Genomic DNA, 22,698 nt, shown 5'->3' on the forward strand with positions numbered 1-22,698 from the left:
AATTAGAGTCCTCCTCCATAATGAGGGAAACCCGTTTTAAAGTGGACTAATAAAAAATATTTTATTGATATTTTAGTTTTTAAAACCTTGCTTCGTAATTTCATTCTAGAATATTGGTAAAAAAAAATCACGTCGCTACGAGTTACCGTCAAAAAGTTTGATTTTATACTGAAGAAAGCCGAGACAAATTTGGCTTAAAAATGCATTGTTTACCTTGAAATTGCAACTTAAGTATTTTCATTTTTTTATTCCCATTAATTCAGTTGAATAATATAGATTGATGAATAAATATTCATAAATAAAAAGTCACCTTAGCCCAATATGTAAAAATGATTATCCGGTTTGAAATCAAATGCTTTAATATTTTTATTCAATTTATTTTGTTGTTAACCGTATTTCATTTCATGGGGTAACCAAGGAAGGTGAATTTGTGTAATTTTATTGTTTACTACAAAGGTTAAAGTCAGCCAAATCTCTTTTTCGAAACATAGACTTAAGCCATCGGCAGAGTCCAATATAACTTTATTTACTCCTTCTTAGTGGTTGAAAAATTCACCTACCTAGGCTTCAGTCTACTAGGGAATAATAAGGATTCAACAAAAATCAGAAAAAGACTATCAGAAGCCAAGAAAACATATTTTTATTTGCTGCCGGTGTTCAAATCACCAAGCGCACACAAAAAAAAAACATGTTTAATATTATACAAACTGTATAAGAATAATATGTGCATGGGGCGTTAACATTGAAGGCTATTCACATTTAATTGAATCTGCTAATATTGAATCTGCTGACCAGTGAGAGAAGGTAATCAGTGGCGCATTTGGTTTTACAATTAACTGTGCAGAATATACCAAGCTCCGAGTATCTTGACATCTATATTACTGCTTTGATTAAGATGGGTCAGCAAATGCCTGATGTACGCTTCCCTAAAATACCAATGAGCCGATACCCTGAGGATCACGGGCTTAGATGGGAGGATGAAGAGAGAAAGGATGCAGCGCAGCGTCTCCAGATGACAAATTGGAAGACGACGACTGAGGTCAGACGGAGTTGTCGGCTAAATTCGCAGGAGCCTAAAACACGATGTGGGCTGTGACGCCATCAGAGAGAGACGTTTTGAAACAAAAATATTAGCAAATAACGAAGCACTCATAAATTGTACAGGTACTTAACGAAAGTTCTTTTAACTAAACAAAAACATCCCACGTAATTCTTGTTTTATCAAAGGATTGAAAACTTTATCTGATTCATTTACCGAGTAAAATATTATTTGGTACTTATTTTACAACTTTATTTGAAAACACAACAAACAAACTTTTAATTCAGTATCGAAAGAAGGCGGAAAGCAGTTTATCCGATATTATTTACATTATCCCTAGCCAAATCACAAAAGAAATGTTTTTACTTTTCTTTCAATATTAAATGGCTTCCCTTATCCCACAAAAGGAGAATGTGGAAGGGACAATTTCAAAGGAGTCCTTTTATTGGAACTAATGTGATGGAAGGTAAACCGTAATGCCGAAAGCAAACGAACTTTATAGAATGAAAGACTGAAAGAAACTTGCTATTATTTATAATATACTTTCAATCATATTTTTGTCTCACACGCGGACATATAAAAACACCTTTGTTTTGAAATGTCGTTTTCTCAAAGAAAAGTTAGATTCTCGTTCATACATTATTTTTTTTAATGGACCACATAACTGAATATCACACGCAACTACACCGGCTCAGTATCAGACATAGAAGAAATATTCACTTTCACACTCTACCACTTCCTCACAATATTTTGAATAATCTCACTTCGCATGTTTAGCATTAACAAATTCTTTTTTTTTTTGCATTCGACTACACTTTGCTTTGTATATTGGCCTATTGGTGATAAAATGACAAGTTATTTAAAATAAACTGTTACCCAATCGACATTTTGCAGTTCGACATATATAAACTGTTTAAAAACGGGAAAAAACAATACGGTTTGGTAAATTGAACGTAATTATACAGAAAGCAGCCAGCCATGGAAAAGTGAATCTGAGATAATAGCACATTTGTAAAAATAGTGAATAATCAAATCTACACAACAGTTAAGATGTTTTTGACTTTGACAAATGATAAACAATGAATGCATTAGTTTTATTTAAATATTATAAATAAGAATCTTATTACGTATTTATCAGTTTTAATAACTTTTAAAGTACCGTAAAAATTTTCTAGTGCTGTGGGTGTTTTTTGCAAATTGAGAAATGCCGTTTTTGTGATCGGCACTGTTTTCAAAAGGTTATTATTACACATTTTTGTATGAAAGCGGCCTGGCTGTTTTTAATAGAACTTAGAACTGACCTTGCTGCACCCGATAACACCAATATCTCATTTTTTCAAAATTGTGGACTGGCTGCTTTCTGCATAACTACGTTCAATTCAACCTAGTGTTTTGGGTAAAGCTCAAGGTCGCAATACTGTTCGGAATAAAAATCATTATATTCAATGTCACATTTAATCATCAGTGTTACCCTCCATCCAACTCTATCTCTACCTAAGTACTATTAGTTTAGTTGATATTTACATCTGATGATGGGTAATTCGGAATATCTAAAACTAGTTGTGTTCCAACTAATATTACACTTGTGTGTGGTATGTATTATGTACATGTTATATACAAAGTAATATGTTCAACAATATTCGAATGGTATTTTTTTTCCTTTTCAGGTTACGGAGTCCACCTAGCTTCAGCTGAGACACCGGGAGAGTTGTCTTCGGGAGAATTCCGAACTTACTGGCTGTCTTGGGAACAGGGGACCCTGGCGCTGGGCCGAGGGCCGAGCCCTAGCGTGGGGCCCGCCCTGGCAGAGTGGCGACTGGACTCCGCTCACCGCGTCAAGCACGTTGGGTTCTCAACACCGTGGGGACAAGAAGCAGAATTCAGGTAAATAAATTCACAAATGTAACAAATTGAATTTGATACTAGTAAACACAGTTTTTGCCTCCATTCGTGTTTGCAATATGGTCATGAAGAAGAATGATTATGTCCTCCATATGATTTATCAAACTCACAGTGAAAGGGACAATGAAAACAGCAAATTTTAATTTAATAAAAGTTTTGAAACATCTTTACAGTAACATGTAACTTGTAACTTGTTGAGTTTATTGACAAAAAACATTGCTTTTTAGAATGAGCGAAACCGACAGGAATATTCACGGTCATTAAAATGATTTTCAGGCATTTGAATTGTCGAGGCAGTGCTTTCACTGTCAAAGTTTTTTTTTTAAAAAATATTTGCGTTCTTATCCACTAAAGTATTTCATTTTGAAGGCCTTTTCAACAAGTTGCAAATAACTCACTTTTAGACATTGAGAATAAGTTGGTCTAGAGTGGGATTCAAACCACGAACCTTTAAGCCGTGAGTCCGAAACACTAGCCACGAGATTACAACTTGATTCGATGACTCAAACATGGACACAAAAGTGGGCATGTATTAAGTCAACAGGATTGATTTGTGAGTTATTTTTTTTTTACTTTTTCGCGAACACGAGTTCATTTGATTTTTCCTATCTGCACCCAGTGGTACGTTGTGAACTGCATTTTTACTACAGTTGCAACTAATCTTGACAATTTTTGCTAGATGGAGGGTAAAGTAATGATTCTTACTCTTCATGTGCCAGTCCAGAAAAATATTGTAGTTGAAAAGCACTTTTAAAACGAATATTTCACGACTGTCCTGCCAGGAATCCAAAATATGATTCATTCCCGAACCTCAAGCGTGATTGGCAAACGTTTTAACCTACGCTACAAAGCAGACATATCTCATTCACTGACTTTTTCGATTTTCTTTTCCAGAGGTTTTGTCTTAAAGTAGCCATCGCGTCAAAAAAACAAGTCAGGAGTTCTAAATCTATTTCACAACTGTATTTTTCATCCAATGAAACATAAAAACCTGTAACGATGTAATATAATAAAATAAAAATAAATTATTTTTAGTCAGTACGCGAGAAGTTGGCACAGATTCAGATAATTATGGTTTTTACAAAAAAAAAATTAAGACAATCGGCAGGCTTACAAAATCCCTTACGGGTTGGCATCAGAGATTTTAACTTAACTTTAAAAATCTCAGAAATTAGTCAAAATTAAAGTAGGTACGTAATAGCATGATCTAAGCAGACATGGCAAGCGTGTTATCTTTAAGCCAAGAGTGACAACACTGCTTCTAAAACTCTCACCTTCGCTGTTGGAATACGTCAACAATCCTGTTTGGAGACATTTCGATAAATGTTCTGAGAACTTTTGGGAGAAGTGAAATGAATCTGACGTTGTCTCAAAAATTTCCTACTTCAAAGACTTCATTGCAAGGCAAATTTATGGTGATTTTAAATTTCAGGGTGTGGAATTTCAACGACGAAGCCGGCTTCTCGCAAGTCGTGCAGCTGTCCCTACCTCGCTGGGCCCTGCCGGGCTCCGCCACCGGGCGCCTGCTAGTGGCTGGGGGCCTGGCGGTCCCTACTGCGCCCCGTATTAGCCCTGGCGAGCCCCCAGCAAACCTTGCGGCGGCAGCAGCGGCCTTGTCTCCACTTCTTACCTTAGAACAGGCTAACGCGACGGAACATTATGACATCATGGAAAAACTTCCGGGATTGGTAAGAAAATAATTTAAAATAGTTTTATGGAATTAATCAGTATTGGTTTTATAATGCATCAAAGTGAATTATTGCAAAATAACAGGCAAAAATTTGTGTTTTTTAAAAGTGACGTTTGTTTAAAAGATTACTCGGGCAGGCGACATTTTTGTAAATACCCGACGCGTTATCCATTTGAGATGTTTCGGTATTACTCGGAACTCCATCTCCCGTTTGGAATGTTTCGGAGTCAGCTCGTTATCAATAATCACTGTTTAATTTCGTAATGCCACAAAATTGCCCCGTCAGTAGCGCCTGCTAACGTCACTCAACACAATAATTCTCGTTTTCGTTGTAGTTTCGCGGCCACGCCATAAATGTCTTATATAATAATGTTTATTTGTTTCGATTATTACTGGAGTGGATAATGCGTCAAGTTTCTCCATTTGACACGTCTGCTATTTACGAAGCCACTTTCGGCGGATTCCGAAAATTCACGAACGAATGACGTATTGTATATTGACAAATATGCGGACTTTGAAAGAAATATCTATGGACTATAAAATATTGTGGAGTAAAAACATCTGAAGATATTCGTGAACAATGAAAAAGTTGTGTAAGTTTTTTATATACCTATTTATATTTGTTAAAAGACTATCAAACATAACCAAAAAAAATGTTTCAATATTTTTATGTAACGTGTTATCAGCGATATAGTTTTTTAAAGTTTCTTTTTTTTTATTACTCCGCGTGAGAGGTCACAAGTTCTCTTCGGTGAGTTCTGCTGAAAGGTAAATTGGCTTCCCGTTAACCGGAAATCTATCAAAATACTAAATCATTAGGAAAAACTGGTTAAGTCGTTTGAAGTAGATCGTTTTTGGGGAAATCATTATTTTTATTATTTTCATACATTTTCAAAAAACTTTACTGTACAATTTATTGTTCTCATTTTTACCCCGTTAAAAAAAATATTTTTGGATTCAATTTACCGTAGCACTGAACTTCTTCATTACTTATCTTTTGCCAAAGTTGAGGAGGCTGAAAAAAAGTTTCACAAGCACATTCAATATTAAAGCCCATTAATCTAATTAACCTTTATCTGAGATCCAGATTTTTTTCTTTTAAAACCAATTAACTTACAAAACCCATCCTAGTGAGTTTTGATAAAGAAAATTGATAAGCCACTGAGAAATGTTTAATTATAGTTTTTCTTTTCAGGTTCAAACACTTCTTTCATTCAAAAGAAACGACCACTCTTTTAGTGACCATCCGAGCATGGGCAGCCATCTTGCAACCATCCACACTCTAGAAGTATTGACCAAAGCACAATCATTCTTCGGAGTAGACCCTGAGCTTTTAGAATCCATTAAAAGATGGGTACAAGCAAGACAAGAAGAAGATGGAAGCTTTACGCCTCTTTCAGCTGATATCAAAATATCTCTTCTTAACCAGGAACTTGAAACTGCTAATGTTGATGCCAATAAAAAACCAGTAATTTCATACGATGAACTGGACTATGGAATCGTAGAGAAGTGGAAGAATTTGTCGCATGAGATTCTTACCCTTGAACGGAATATTGAAGTCACAGCAGATACTTTGGCAACTTTGTTGGAAGTTGGGATTGAAAACGAGGTTTGTAGCACTGAATGATTTGATTTATTAATTTTTACCTGGTTATTTAATAGTAAGTTAATGTATTTTTTCCCAAGCCAGGGTTTTTTATGCTCTTATTTACTATACCTACTACTATAATTACCACGGTTGCGAAATAGACCACAAATCACCAAAAGACGATGTCGCCATTTTTTTTCCAATTTTACTTTGTTTAAATAATGTCTTTGCAATTATAATTTTATGACTAGAGAATTAATTTTATCAAAAGAGATAGGCACGTAGTAAAATAATATGATTGATGTTCATTATGTATTCTGTTGCTATCAATTTTAAAAAGTAATTATAGATACCATGCTTTGTACCCTGATTGCGCCACTTGCCAGATAGCAGATGGACGCTCCAAATTTTTCGTATTTTGCTGGTTTACGGAGTTTGGCGTTGCTATTGCGTTATCTTTAGTTACTTTGCCACCGAACCCCAATACAAATATTTGCAATAACCTACCTTGTACTGGTATTCTTCCAACCTTAATGTTTGGTCTTCTCTCTCGCGGCAGGTTTTATCAGATCCTGTGGTCAGATCGGCATTTGTCGGTTGTTTAATTATTGATTCATACAATATTACGACACAGAGGATTAGAATGACTTATTGAGAGCTATAAAAACTTGTTAGTGTTTGCGCTGAAATTATCAAATCACATGTACATTTGGTGATAGTTCTGTTGTTATTTGGCCATAAGCCAATGATTGTACCCACAGTAGTACAATTGGAACATTTTAACCAGGGCCCAGTAGGTAGCAATAAATTTAACGCCGAAAGCTAGTAAATGTGCAACACACAATGCATATAGTAAATATGGTGCAACCATACCCTATGTGCTTATAAAAATAGCCTACGTTATATGTTAACTAAATCAAAATATCATCATACATTTTATAAAACTGATTTTAATTGCAGATGGACGCTGATACAATTTCAAAGGCAAAATCTTTCCTTGAGAAGAATTTGATGAATGTTTCATCATCCTATCCTCTGGCTTCGATGGTGTACGCTTTAGTACTTTCTCAGTAAGTTCATTTGAAGTTCTTAAAGAATTTGTAAAAGCTTTTTACTATAAATAATAAATGTATAAATGCTCGGCCACTCTATCGTGCAATCCCTAAATTGCCGTTACTCGAGAAATCCACTTTTGAGAAAAACGCAAAAAACTTTTCGAACAAATAAATTACAATTACTTTTCCAAATTTGCAACAATTACCGCAGTTAAAAAATTTCCCAAAACTAGTTAAAATGCAGCATTAAAACTCTAAATACTGCAAAAATAATGAAAATATTACTTAAGGTAATTATTAAAATGGTTATTATTAAAACTTTAATGCAAAAATTAAAAGGTAAAAATTAGAAAGTAATTATTAAAACTTAAATGCAAAAATTCATAAGGTTTATTGCGTTTTTAATTGATTTTTTATAAAAACTGAAAGCAGATACTTCTTTTGAGTATAAGCAGTTTAAATCAAAACACCCACTCATGTTTTAATTTTTTTTTAAAGCACTTTAAAATATTCAAAATAATCCATTGAGCTAAATAACTAGAGTAAATATAAGCGTTCGAAACGTGTTCCCTCAACCTGCGGCCAATTGGTTTTTGTTTGATAGAACGGACTTTAGTCTCTTGCGAGCGTTCGCCAGCTAGTTTTCTCCTCGAAATTACTAAAATGCCGATATGTACGCTAAGATACTGCGCAAATTGGTCTAGAAATGCGATGGTATAACCTTTCACCGGCAGGTTATATTCTTATTTTAATCAATATTTGTTCAAAATAGGTATTTTTATGTCAAAAAACGTCTTATTAATATGTTACAATTCGCGAATTATCTCATGTCTCCGTCCTGCGCAGTTAGCCGGGCGTAAATCAAAACGACAAACAACTTACAGTAGACCGATGTAAACAGCCCGTGCTTTTTAGTGTACTACTTGTTTTGCTTGTCAAAGTTGACGTGATGATATTGGCTATCTCCACTGGTCAATCCCTGTCCTTTGGGGACGGCTTTTTAGCTCGGATTTGTATGAAGTGTTTTCTCTATATATTATATCTCAATGACATAATCAATAGTATTTAAATTATTTATGGGCTATTTTCCTGCATGGGCCGGTATTTAATTTACAATCTTTCATATGTCCTAGAAAAAATGAGTTAGATACTTTTATTATATGCTGAAAACGAATTAATAAATAACTCATAATATTATAATTTATAATTATTTGTTAATTTTACAAAAAGCGTATTATTTTACTTTATAATTTTAATTATTGGTGATTTGCAAAATTTAACAATGAATGAAGATATTTTTAAAATCACTTTTATGAATCATTTTGGACCACAATAAATCTTTTTATAAAATACGAAAAATTTATCTCGGCCCACTCTAATGTATTGTAGGTCCCGGTAAATACTCATGAGAATGCCTTATTTGGTAAACATATCCATTTTATAAAGTCCCGGTCTCAATTCGCAATAATGTTTAAGCTAAATAATTATTAATTGCTTAGCGGATTTTTTCAGTATTTCATCTCGAAAATATCAGTAGCATTAAAATGGCATTTCTTTTACAGGAGTACTTTTATACCAGAGGCCCTTGAGCGTCTTAAAAATGCTTCAACTACAGAAGAAGGTGATTTTGGTTGGCCTCATCCTTTACCACGAAGGGAAGCAGATTGGTTGTATGAAGAAGACTCTACTAGACGTGTTAACCCACCCCTACTAAGTAAAGCTTTTTATTTGTATTATTAAGTAATATTTAACGAAAATATTGTAATAGAAAATCTTATTGACTTATCGTTATTTTATATAGTTTTTATTAAGCTAAGATGATTTTCTCATGTATAGAAACTTTCGGATTTAGTTCTCGATGAGAATATATAAATTAAATATGATGAAATGTGAAAATAATATTGTGACACAAAATATATTTTTACAATACACATTTAGTTGAAAAATTTAGATATACATTATTTTATTAAATTGCAATAGAGAAAGAAAACATTTTTGAGAAAGGATATGGATTTTTAGACATTTACAGGACTTATGACCTGTCATTGGCTTATTTAAGATGCCATTTTACACACTGTGTAACATTTACCAATATCCATGTACTTTTGTTTAAACAATACACACTTAACATCCATTACGTTATTAATAAAACTTTAAAAATTAAGTTGGTCAATAAGTATAACGGAACTGAACCAAAAGTATCAATCAAAACCATTAGCACTGTTAAATTCGTAAGGAAAGCAAATTTATGTTTTTTTAAATAAAAGCATTATACAATAACACACTTATGGTGACTTGCGGTTTCTCTTTTAATGTCATTTTATGGACAAAAAGCGATATTCTACCTTTCAGCAAGCCTAGAAGACTTCAAAGCCTCTCTGAGCACCCTCATGGTATACACTTCCTTAGGAGACCTCCGCAGTGCTGAGCCTGTTGCTCGGTATCTATTCTACCGCTCTCATCTTCTGGATAGTCACACGGAGTTGCTGTACCACGCCGTGAAAGCCTTTTCTGCCTTCTCAACATTGGCATATGACAAGTGAGTAATTGTTTACGTGCAATTTGAGGTGTTTTTACACCGCAATATTTCATGGTCCCTGGATGCATATTCATAAATATCCGAAGCGTCATCCGTTCGGAATGTTTCGGAATCCACCCGAAGTGGCTTTTTAAATGGCAGCTATAACCGAAATAGCCAAATCATTTAATAAGAAATGTATGCAATTGCCAAGACACTACAATGAAAACAGGAATGGTTTTGTTGAGTGAAGTTAACAAGTGCTACTCAGGGATGACTTTTTTGGCGTTCCGAAATTGAACAGTGCGCCAACCAGTGAACGAGCACCCATCAGTGATTCTGAAACATCCCAAATGATAGAAGTATTTCCGAGTGGTATTGAAGTATCCCGAATGGCTTTGGATGTTTACAAATATGCTCCCTGGACTGGTACCTGAAACTTAAGACTGATCGATCATCTTACCTCCATGTAATAAAAATAATTAATTTGATTCTGCCATTGCCAGTGCTTTTTGCACTATTAGAAGAAGGTTAATGATTTATAGTTATTTGTTAACCTTGGTGAATTTATTGACAAACTCAAGAAGTTGGCTCTTTTTTGTGTTTGTATTTTGTTTTTTTATTGAATGAGGGTCAAAAGGTTTTGAATTTGTTTTCTGTCTACTTCCAGGCACCGTTCTCTCACCGTTTCCCTAGCAACAGCTGGTATGGAGCTGACTGACACAGTCGAGCTTCGGGCTCATCATCCGCCTCGCCATCTTCACCTGCCTTCTCTGCCTACGAAGGTATTTGTGTACGCTACTGGAGCCGGTTGCGCCACAGTTCAGGTAAACGGATGCATTTTATTTAATTCTAAAAAATGTCAAAGCGATTACAGTTTTATTCCGCTTCACCTTAAAGCTCAAGATTATTAATGAAAATGTTCCTTATTATATTACTCTAGCTGTGAAAATTTATGAAGTTGATAGATAATTAAAGTTAAACCAGGAATATTCTGTTACTGCAGAGACGACTATTGTTTTGCGTTTGCTATAGGACCGTATTCACTATTGGAAGTTAACGTTTATCTTCTATTTGATCTACAATATAAAGTTTCAAACTATACAATTTTTAAACAAGTTCAATTATAGGCTAATAACTTTTAATTTTCATGTAAATATTTACAGCAATGTTTTGAGTTTGTCTAAATTTTTGTAGACAAAGACTAGATTCAAGCCGCTACGGATCTGTTCATACTAACATTTTTTTTTTTTGAGTTGCAAATTATTTGTACCTTGCTTTTGTTATTTGCAAGGTTTTATCGAATATCTTTAGGTTACATTCCGTCGACTTAAACATTTTTCACCGTAGATAACAATAATAAAAATAAAGCAGAATCAGATAAACAAAATAACTCTAGAAATATTACATTAACAAATAATAAAAAATAAAAAATCGTAAAAGTTGGACACAAAAAAACAAAAGGCGCTAGATACCACCATTAAATAACTGTGCCTGCTTGATCGTCCCTGTAATTAATCGAACAGTCTCTCTTCGTGAATCATTACAGTTCAGGAGCTCAGCTAGGTTATTAGTCTCAGCAATCCGAGTGTTTTCTTTGCATTCAAGCTCATAACGCTTACTACAGCATACTTACGTATTACAATAGAAAAGAATAACATTTTTGAGAGAAGGAAATGTAGAAATCTTGGAATCCACAGGGCTTATGACTTGTCATTGCCTAGTGTAAGTGGCCACTTTACACACAGTGTAACATTTACAATTATACCAATATTTGAACATTTACATTCCTTCGATACTTCCATCTGTTGACGTTCATGGAGTTAAAGACCTGACCCCATTATTTTTGCGGGTGAGATTCAAATGATAAAATTATTTCACCCACATACTAGGTAACGCCTAAAAATATTTTTAAAATTTTTATACTTCTTCTTGGACCAGGAGGATTTATCATCAATGCTTTGAGTTTTTCTAATTTTTTGTAGACAAGGACTGGATTCAACCCCCTAGAGAGCTGCTAGCTGTTAGCCCTGTGGATGCCTAGACTTCCACATTCCGTTGTAATATGATAGTATGAGCATCTCTCTAGCGGGTTGAATCCAGTCCTTGTATACAAAAATTTAGACCAATTTAAAACATTGTTGATAAATCCACCTAGTCCATGAAGAAGCGTAGAAATTAAAAAAATAAATATTTCAGGCGTTGCCTAGTATGTAGGTGAAATAATTTGATTGATTGAATCTCACCCGCATAAATAAAGGTTTCAGCTCTTTAACTTCACAAACATCAACGGATGAAAGAATTGAAGGAATATAGTTGTTCAAATATGGGCAGAATGGTGAATGTTGCACAGTGTGTAAAGTGGCTACTTTAACCAGCCAATGACAGGTCATAAGCCCTGTGAATGCCAAGACTTGTACATACCTTTCTCTAAAATGTCCTTCTCTTCTGTTGTAATACTCGTATGTTAAATATTCACATTTTCGTACGTGCATCGTTTACAATAATTTATTTAAAAATTTATGGGCACAATCATTCAGTCCGTAACCGCATGTCCAATTATTTACAACTCGTTGAAAATGGCCCTCCAAATTAAATGTGTGGGTGAATCATAAGAACGCAAATATTTCTTTTTACTAAAAAAAAAAAATATTAAAATGTGCCTATTAAATATGCATGTTTCTGTGCTAGCCTCGTTTTACAATGTGGTATTTCTAGCCGACGATTCCTTCTTAGACTTATCAATCTAAATAACTTCCTAGGAGGTGAAATTGCGTCCTTGTCCACAAACATATTGACAAACTTGTTCCTATTAATTGATTATTTTCTTGAATTAATAGGGTACAATATTTTTAAATGTTTATTTTTAGGGTCAAATAAAGTACTCCACGTATACACCTACTCCAGATAACGCACTGCTTTCTCTTTGGTCTGCTGTGGTTGGAGAAATCAAGCCAGAACGAAGCTCATTAGAAGAACTTCAAGGAAAACTTCCAACATTAACAGTCAAAACGTGTTTTAGGTAATAGTTTTTTCTAAACTACTCTTTATGGTAATACGATTAACAAAGCTCTTAATTTTTTTTATAATTGCAATATTGACTTTCTAATGAACTACCTTCTTTTTCAATAATCATCATCACCATACCCTTTCCGCACCAAATGGTGTATAGGGCACTGCATTGGTACACCTATCGCAGCATATCTTGACCATTATTGTTACATGAAGGTAAGATGATCAGTCTCACGCTTCAGGTACCGGTCCAGGGACAATTAAATATTCTAGTGTGAAAACACCCTTTTGGATGAATATTTCATATCAACCATGTCGGGAATCGAACCCGGGACCTCTTGAATGGTACGTAAACGCGCTGACCATTGAACGACGAGGCCCACATCTTAAATAATACAATATTTAAAAACGATTTCATTTATTCTTTACGAAAAGTTCAAGTATATTTTACAACATTTTTTAAAATCTCACTTCGCCTTTTTATCTGAGAGAGTTTTTTCAACCTCTATCCCACCATGGCCTATCTCGTCGTTCTAGTAAAGAGAGAACCTTTTTAATACCCATTCACCCCTCTAACTTGTTTGCTTCCTCTTTTGTCGTAGTAGCTGCTTGATTATGAAATAATCTACCCGCTCATGTCAGAGACGCCCCTTCTCTATTTACTTTCAAATCACGTGTGAAATGTCACTTTCTTTTTCCTTTCCTCTTTACCCCTTTTTTTATTTATGGTAATGTGTAGATATTTAGTCATTTTTTTATTTCGTAAAAAATGTATATATATATCAACGATTTGCTTTATAATGAAAATATGATATATCTTCAATATGTTCATTTACCACTAATTTCCTCGAATTGAACGGTTTGGGAAGGTACAAAGAAACTATCTTAAGGCAATATGCCCGCCCTTATGCATATGTATGTAAACTGTATATTTATTTATTTATTCATATTTATTTATTCATATTAACAAACAATAATTAAAATAATGTGACCTCACTGGGATTTCCCGTGCCGAGGACTCTTAACAATATATTTTTTTCAAATTACATTTGCGAATAAACAAAGAAGACTAACTTAAAAAAACGAAGATAATTAACAAATATTTAGACAGTTTAAAAAACAAGGTATTCATGTACATCTATATTATTTATATTAAAAAACAAACAATGAAAATAACAAAAACCTAACATAAGCTAGACACTTGTGTAGCAGTTGATTCAATATTGGTTTGGGCGAATGAGACAATCCATTTTACTTCTACCTAGCTCCACTATCCATTTTTTTATAGCTTTTTTAAACATTTTCTCGTTACTAATTGTTTTAATAGATAGTGGAAGTAGGTTATCGATTTTAATTGATTAATACTCAAAATCCCTTTGTCCGAAAGTGGTTTTAGTTTGTATTTATTTAAGTTGTCTATGTGTTGAGGATCTAGTGATTATATTATTTGTATGTGATGTATTGAACATAAAGTGATTAAATAAATACATTAAAAAACAAAAATTATCGCGCATAGTCTACGTTCATGCGTACCGTGCTTGTGGTCTCAGGTTCAATACCTAGCACGGTCGACATACAATCACACTGCAATATTTCATTGTTCCCCGGCCTTCTACTTAAAACATAGGACTGATCACCTTTAACAACGGATGATAAAGATGCGCTCCATTTGATGATCCAAATCAGCATCATTTTATGCGAATTAAGATATGAACAAATGTCAAATGTAAAGATCAGTAATTCTGTGCTTCAATCCTATAATTTGTTTCAAACATTGGCTTGTATATAATACATCATAATTCCAATCACTTATCAAATTAAAAAATATATTGACTTTTTTAGATGGAAGAGCAAGGAAAGATCTGGAGTTCTAAGAGTTGAAGCAACTGTCTTCTCTGGATATGAACTACTCTCAGTCAGTCCAGTTCTCATAGATAATGGAAACTATGCTGATGTTCAACATGGATCAAAAAATAACTTCATCTGGTTCGCTTTTGCCAACGTAAGTACAAAGAGAAAAATGGTAATGATAATTGAATTTGGTTGTGGTTCCGTGGCTTGTGTCGTAGACTCACGGATCAAACGTCCGAGGTTTGCACCCTACTCTATCACAATTTGATTCACATGTTCTAATAGTTAGTAATTTACAACTCGTTGAAAATGCTCTCTAAAATTGAAATATTTGGGTAGATCATAAGATCCTCTATTATTTTTTCTTTTTATGAAAAATACAAAAAAATTACAATGTAAGCAGTCAATATAAAATACCACTCAAAATTGGTTATGAATTAATGTTTGAGGCCGTAAATAAATAAAATGTAGAACTTCGCAAATATCAAAAATAAAAGTGATAAAATACATAACAAAGCGTATCAACAGTTTTTTAAGCTTTCCTGATACTGTAGTGCAATGTAAATGACTTGACAAGACAAAGTCCTCTTCTACTCCTGTCTGAAATGCAGGGTCCGTTCGTTTTAGGCGAGAGTCAAAAATAAGAGGGACCTTATGATTTTCGCAGTCCAACTATGGTTGAATATCCCAGTTAATCGGAAGTGGCTGGACTTGTTTAGACTTCCCTGAATGATTTCTTTTGCACAAGACTAAAAAATACTTTTAATTTTTCCAGCAAAAAAAATTTAGGCATATAAAAAGCACAGTATTGCGTTCTATTTAGTTTCCGGGAAAAATTACAATTAATAGATTCCAACTTTCTTACTTACCCTTATTCCTGAATAAAATTTTTAAAAAAAGAAATTAAAAAAGTAAATCCCTCCACCAACTTAAATTTTTATACATGTCACATAATATTTATTGTAATGCCAAAAATTTAGTCCCTTAAAAAATGTCTTTAAACAAACTTCACTAAAAATTTAAAATTCATTGAACTGTCATAGTGCATTCAATAAAAAAATTATTCATGAACATTTTATCAAAATACACATACTTTAAAGTTTACTTTCCTCGCATTGAAAAAACTTTTTTTTTAAACTGTTGTGCCTCATTTCTTTTCAGATAAGCTCAACATGCCCTGTTTGCATCAATTACCAAATTAAATCCAACTACGTCCTGAATTATATAAGGCCAGCCTTTGCTACAGTATATCCAGCCACCAGACCAGATCTTGCTGCTGAAGTATTTTTCCATACAAAAAGTGGAAGTGCTCTACTGAGAGGTATAACTGAAGATGATCTTATTACCTGGTTTGGAACTACTGTAAAAGGAACAACAAATGTGGGTCAAACTATTCCAGATATTTGCGAGTGTGGTGAAACATGTATAGATACTGACAAATCAACTAACTCACCCATTGTACCTACTCTCAAAACGCAAGTTACTTCCAGTAGCGATAAGTTTGGTGGCAAAATATTTGCCACCGATAAATCTGTTGAAGAAGTTGTAGCAAAAGATTTAGAAATTATTAAAAATTCTACTAAAGATTCTCCTATTATTATTCCTTCGATTGAAATTACAAAGGAAACAATAGAAATTCTTAAAGGAGATTCGCACAACGTTAGTAATGTTATACCAATTGGAGATGAAATTGTGATTCAACAAAAAGTTAATGATATTAGAAAATCAAATTCAGCCAAAATAGTGTACGATGTGGCTAAAAAACAGCCATATCAAAAGAAACAACCTCTTCCTCGAAAGAAAGGTACGCTCAAACACACTTATGGAGAAAACCATGAGATGCTAAAGAAAAACATCAAAGTTTTGCACAATTCTGATGTATCTATTACCACATTACCCTCAACGTTGTTAAAAGACACAAAATACATTACTGAAATGATAAACACAGTCACAACATCAAAAACTGAAGAATCGACAAATGTTCCATTATCAAGTAAAACAGAAATTTCAAAAACCACCACAGATAAAATAATCTTAACCACTGAAATCGAATTAACGACACAAATTTTGAACAACACGTCAAATTTCGATACAAGTGTTACACCTCAAACCCATGTGGCCAACGCTATGTCAGAATTTCCAAGTTCATTCGTTAAAAAGAAGACTTCTTTAAAAAAGGTGATTCCAGTTATCGATGATCATTTAACAAACTCTGTTATTGAAATTGAGCAGAGCCTACCAGTCCCTACAAAGAAATTGCCTCTACAGATTCTTAAATCTGTTAACCGTGAAAAAATACATTTCCCTTCGATTCCTATTTCCGAAACAACTCTTGGTTTAGTTTCAGAAACACCTCCTACCAACTTGTTAGCAAGTAAAAATGACCAGCTGTATGTTATCGATAAAAATGCTCTTTGGGTGTTACTGGAGGAAGTTGTAAAGAAAGAAATGGATAAAAACCAAGAAAAAATAGAAGCAGAATCAAGTGTGAACATTAGTCGAAAAGATTCAAAGGATGGTTAATTTGAAATGATCTTTTGTAACTGGTGAAATCCATAAACAAAAACTACTGACGGTGTGAATAGTGAGTTAAATACTCTTTGTATTAAAGTGCGTAAATACTAGTCTAATAATTGCATAGATTTAATAAACGAAAAAAATGCGGTTAAACTATTTTATAAATATAGTAAAGGAATGTAATAATATGTATTTTTGCACACATACCTAATTTAAATTACGTTCAAATAATTGCGTATATCTCATTTTGAATTAATCAAAATTAATTCATAATGTTGTATAGTTAACAAGTTAAGTGTGAAATAAATAAGAAATATATGCAATTTCTTAAAGACAACTTGAAGCAAAGCTCAACTATTGATAGATCTAATAAAACTAATGCTTGTATAAAATGGGAATCGCTGTGGAGTGTAAATATGAACGTTAAAATAACACATGATTGTAAAATGCTATAAATTTAATTAAGAAAGCTGAAAATGAATCGCCATTTGTGTTAGATTAGTTTAAAAATTGTGACTTTGATATTTTTTTGAAAATTTACAAAAATCGTTTTGTGCCAAAAATACCTAATCTTCTATCTACCTTCCTTATTATTCAATGCTTAGATTTAGATAAATTGTGAAAAAACAAACTCAAATTGATTGTCAACATTAAATATGAATGTGTCTTGTAATTCATTGTTATATTACGTATTATTTTTATTTAAAGTACAAAAATTAGAAAAACATTTAATAACCAAGTAAAATAATGAACCCTTATTATTTATTAACAGTGCAGATAAATGTTTAAAAAAACACTTATCAAATAACTTTGATTAAAACCACTTTTTCTACCAACCGGTTTCAAAGCCACACAAGCTTTTGAATCAGGATGAAATTAACTAATAAATCTTGTTTTATTTTATTTCAACAGTGATCACTAAGTGTAAAGTGAGATGGATACGATTTTTAAAACTAGACGAGAATTCATTTTTTATTTTCATTTTCACAACAAAAAATTCTAATTACTTAACAATTCATATTTGCATCAGAAAAATATTTCTGATATTTGCAAATTTTGTAATATTTGATTACATCAATTTTTTTATGATGATGAGTATGATAATGTAATTTATATCTAGAAACAATCTTTGCCAATAAGTCAACTTTGTAGTCTACTGTTTGCTGACACATTTATGAACATTAGAGAGTGAAATGTTTTTATGTAATTTACCACTTCTGAAACGTATTATGTAACGGCGACGGTACGTTGACAACATATTTTGCCTTTTTACAGGGATGGACCGAGAACATTGGACATTCCTTAATTGCTTGAATTCATTGCATAAAAAATAAAATTTACTTTGGAAAAACATTAAATAATACTTTCATAACTTGTTTTTAGCAGTAAAAAATAAAAATAAATATTTCTGTATCAACCGTAAAGCGACATAAATATTGTACATCCATAATTATTTATAATTTCTCAAATCATTCGATTGCCCTTAAATACTCCGCATTCCATTCATTGATACATAGGTTAATAAATGTTCTACTAGCTGATACGACTTTAAAATAACACAATACAAAAAAATAGATTGCTTATAATAATCGATATAATGAAAACTGATAAAATATTGAAACAAAAACGCAAACTTATATTTATATTCAACTTCCCAAGTAAATAAAACTAGCTGTACGGATATAAATAAACCTAAAAAATAATCAAGAACCAAATAAACAATAATTCCCCTGGTTCACTCCTATCTATTTTTAAAGATCGTATCCATCCTATTTTACACTACCTATCTTCAAAAACAATATGACAAAAATAAAGGAATTATTAGATCCATATGCTTCAATGTATTTGGTAGGAATCCATAATATTTAAGATCATTGTTCAAATAAAATTCATTGGTTAATGTTACCTTTATAAAAAGGCTTATGTAGCTTTGGAACCGGTCATTGGAAGAAAAAAAAAACAACTTGTCAAAAAAAAAATTGTTATGAATAATCACAAAGGTAGTGCTTCAAATATTAATTTTAAAAAGAATTCCATCGAAGAAAGTGTAAAATTAGGAAAAAATGCGACGTCTTATGTAGAATGCAATCCTCTAATTAAGAAATAATATTTGATCGAGGAAAATTAATTGTGTCACAATTAAAGCATACCTTAAATTCATGTGAAATTGTATGGACTTATACCTACAAATTGTACGTTTTCTAATATGTGTCTTTGTTGAATTACCTCAAAAAAAAAAAATCGTTAAGTATTTTTCAAACTGAAGTTTCACAAAATATCCGCTTTTAAACTAAACTGACAGAGATAATTTGCGGATCCTTTTAGTTATTTATAAGTTTATTTACATCTTTAATATGAAAAATTGATATTTCAACCAATAAAAGATGTCACGAGAAACGTTGAGAATCTTTTCCACCAACTGAGAATGTTGAACTTTTTTATAAATGTTACTTTAAACGCTTAAATTTATTGATATTATATAAATGACTTAGATTTTATTGTATAATCTAAGGCTGTAGTTTCTATTAGAACCCAAGACTTATCTTGTAGAATGAATTAGTTGAGTGTATCTTGAAAAATTATTTATTAAAGCTAATGCCCCAGAACTTCCATCCGATTTTTAAAATTTATATCTTAATGTATACTTAAACTTCCTCTCTATATATATGTATATGTAATATCTTCGTAGTTGTTTATAAAATTTGTTGTAGGTAAGCTATTAGGTACTTCGAAAATATTGTGTTTTAGTAAAAATCAAGACTAAATTTAAATGCCGTAGAAATATGAAAATGCTTCGTTCTGAGTGTTAAAAAATAAAAATACTAGTATTATAATGCTGAAGTATTTTTTTTTTAATTTTTCACGAACTCATACACCTGGTTTTAATTTATTTAATCATATTTTTAAAAACCTGCAGTATCTATATTATATTCAAATACGGTGTATATATTCAAATAATCACATTTTTTTAAAAATTGAATCTTTTATTAAATCTAATGTTTTATCTTTGACATATTCAAAAAGACATATTTTCAAATGCGTTTTTCCATTTAATCGTTTACTGAGTTTTAAAAAATATAAAATGTGTATTTTACTCGATGCGAATCCTAGTTTTCAATGTAATAAAAAAAACACTTCCGTAATAAATCATCTGTTAAAATAGCGATCGCAAAAAAGCCAGGTATTAATTTTTCCGGTTGACCCAGATTTTGTTCACCATAAAATTAGCAGTAAAAGTCTTCCCCTTCAATATATTTGATAGTTCCTAGTATTTTTCGCAAATCTTGGTATTTAATACTGTGATTAATCGTTACAAATAAAACGGTTTGGGAAAAGTTCTTATTTGACAGGTGCCGCCCTGTGGCGCAGTTGGTTAATTAGCTAACTGGCATCGTGCGTCGTGAGTTTGAATCCAAGAAAAAAAAACCCATCTGGGTATTTTCATGTTATTTGTAACTTCCTTCCATATCCCCTTTCTCTCGCTTGCCAACAAGCCTCTTAAAAGAGGCTATGCGGGTTATTCCTTAATTTAAAAAAATGTTTTTTGGCCTTTAGGCTTGTTTTGTTGAACTGTTCGATTGAAATTTGTATTCACTGGGTATTTACTTTAATTTTCCTATGAGTTGTGTGTGTCAATTTTATTTTTAAGAACTACAACAGTTCTGTTTTTAAAATAACTCAATTTATTTTTTTACGTTGTCATTGAAGTGTATATATAAATAAATAATATCCCTTATAATAATAATATTAACAATCTTAATTAAATAATGAATAATTGTCAATACACTTATTTAAAGCATTGTGTTATTTAACGATCTATGTATTCAAGATGCCAAATTTAACTTAATTGATTATGACATAGATAAATACGTTTATTTTTATTATGTCTTTATTGATTACGGAATTCAATAAAAACCATGCTTTTATAAATCGCCAGAAGTATGAAACGAAGTATTTTTATTGTTCACTATAGTTTCTCAATTATTGGAAAGCAATGATATTTCAATAAAATGCCTGGTTGTGAAAGGAAACGTATTTTTTGGATCGGTTAAGGTATTTTTTTATCCGAAGTTGATTTCAATCACAATTAGCTAACAAATAACGTAACGGAGCCTGACATAATATTTGCGCGTGCAAATCTTATCATATTTTCCAACGGGCTATTAAAATGACAGAATTCTTTTTATTGTGCATTTTTGTAAATAAAAAAACTTTTATTGACACCTTATTAAATAATTGTTCTTGATGTCTTCAGAAAATAACTATTATTACTCACATATTTACCTGTGAATGTTTTTGGATCTCTCAAGTCCATTTATTCAATTTTACGTATTTTTAAGACTAAAATGTTTGATTTTAGTATATGTAAGTAAATGTATATTAAAATAATTAAATAAGTCTTAATTTAACTGTAATGCAGGTATTCTACGTAACCATAAAAGAAAAGAGAATCGTTTAAATGGTGGAAACGTTAAATTATTTGTTTAAACCATTAAAAAATACAATTTGCGGCGATCACATTATATTTTTTCATAAAATATAAGTAGGTGCATTGACAGGACTGTTATCTTTCATCAACTTTAGGGTACCTGGAAGAATTACTAGACAGGTGCCACCGTTTTGTAGTAACAACTCACAGATAGTGTATACGTACTTGTAATGTCGTATTAAACAGACTCCATGAACTCGGTAATAGTTATTCTTGCGTATCGGATATATTTAATGTGATTGTTCCTATAGAACCAACGTTTTGAAAGATGGTGAATGGTAATGAAACTTTTAGTATAAATATGTTAAACAGTAACTTGATGATTTGACCTGTAATTTATTTTATTATTTAATTCAATTTTTGAATTTATTTAAAAATTATTTAAAGTGTCTACTGAATGTGTAATATAATGTTTTTTAATCATAGGTCAAAAGAAAAACCTGTTTATAAACAATATTTAAACGGAATATGTTCTTACTTTAAGTTTTTTGAAAGTCAATTTCGCCAAATACAAAAAACTGTTTTTGATTAAATGGTTTGTTGTTAGACTGGGGTGGGGTATTTATTTTTTCTTTTCTAGTTTTATGCTTGCCAACAAATTACTCCTAAATGTATAAAAAACATTAACTTTAATTAATTGTTTGAAGGGAAATTTGTTTCTTTCAATACATTACTCAGTAAAGCAGACAAAATAAGGTTAAAAGTTCAGATTTAATAATAAATCAATTATACTAACAACGGCCTGTATTCAAAATTTGTAATTATTATAATAATGTTTTTTTTCATTAAGACTTTCTGAAATGTTATTCTATTTGCCCTGCCCTCAAGTAACAAACTATCGATAAATTTATATTTTACATTATATTATTACAATACGTACACAATGGTTTAATTAAATTTCAGTGAATGTACACCATTTTAACGTTTTCTATTAATTTTGTAGAAGTATAAAAAAAATGTACCCATAAATGCTCGCTGAGAAAAACATGAAATTGTGCTAAGTTTGTAAGTATTTAAATAAAATAACGAAGTGTCAA

The 22,698-nt window shown here is 31.9% G+C and overlaps 1 protein-coding gene across 1 annotated transcript in view; it reads left to right on the top strand.

Moving 5' to 3' along the window:
* LOC148284036 (C3 and PZP-like alpha-2-macroglobulin domain-containing protein 8) overlaps nt 1-18,508 on the top strand; it is a 91,092-nt gene extending 72,584 nt beyond the window's left edge. The window contains exons 5-14 of the mRNA XM_088242796.1: nt 2,707-2,923; nt 4,374-4,629; nt 5,827-6,240; nt 7,180-7,289; nt 8,837-8,988; nt 9,627-9,813; nt 10,463-10,619; nt 12,663-12,814; nt 14,647-14,806; nt 15,817-18,508. Of these exons, the coding sequence (XP_088098922.1) occupies nt 2,707-2,923; nt 4,374-4,629; nt 5,827-6,240; nt 7,180-7,289; nt 8,837-8,988; nt 9,627-9,813; nt 10,463-10,619; nt 12,663-12,814; nt 14,647-14,806; nt 15,817-17,178 (3,167 nt within the window). The 3' untranslated portion in view covers nt 17,179-18,508. The remainder of the gene's footprint in view (nt 1-2,706; nt 2,924-4,373; nt 4,630-5,826; nt 6,241-7,179; nt 7,290-8,836; nt 8,989-9,626; nt 9,814-10,462; nt 10,620-12,662; nt 12,815-14,646; nt 14,807-15,816) is intronic.
* Nucleotides 18,509-22,698: the final 4,190 nt, after the last annotated feature.

Source organism: Micrasema longulum, unplaced genomic scaffold (genome assembly GCF_059751315.1).
Source record: "Micrasema longulum isolate JH-2025_06_02 unplaced genomic scaffold, ASM5975131v1 h1tg000163l, whole genome shotgun sequence".
In the NCBI taxonomy this organism is placed as follows: domain Eukaryota; kingdom Metazoa; phylum Arthropoda; class Insecta; order Trichoptera; family Brachycentridae; genus Micrasema; species Micrasema longulum.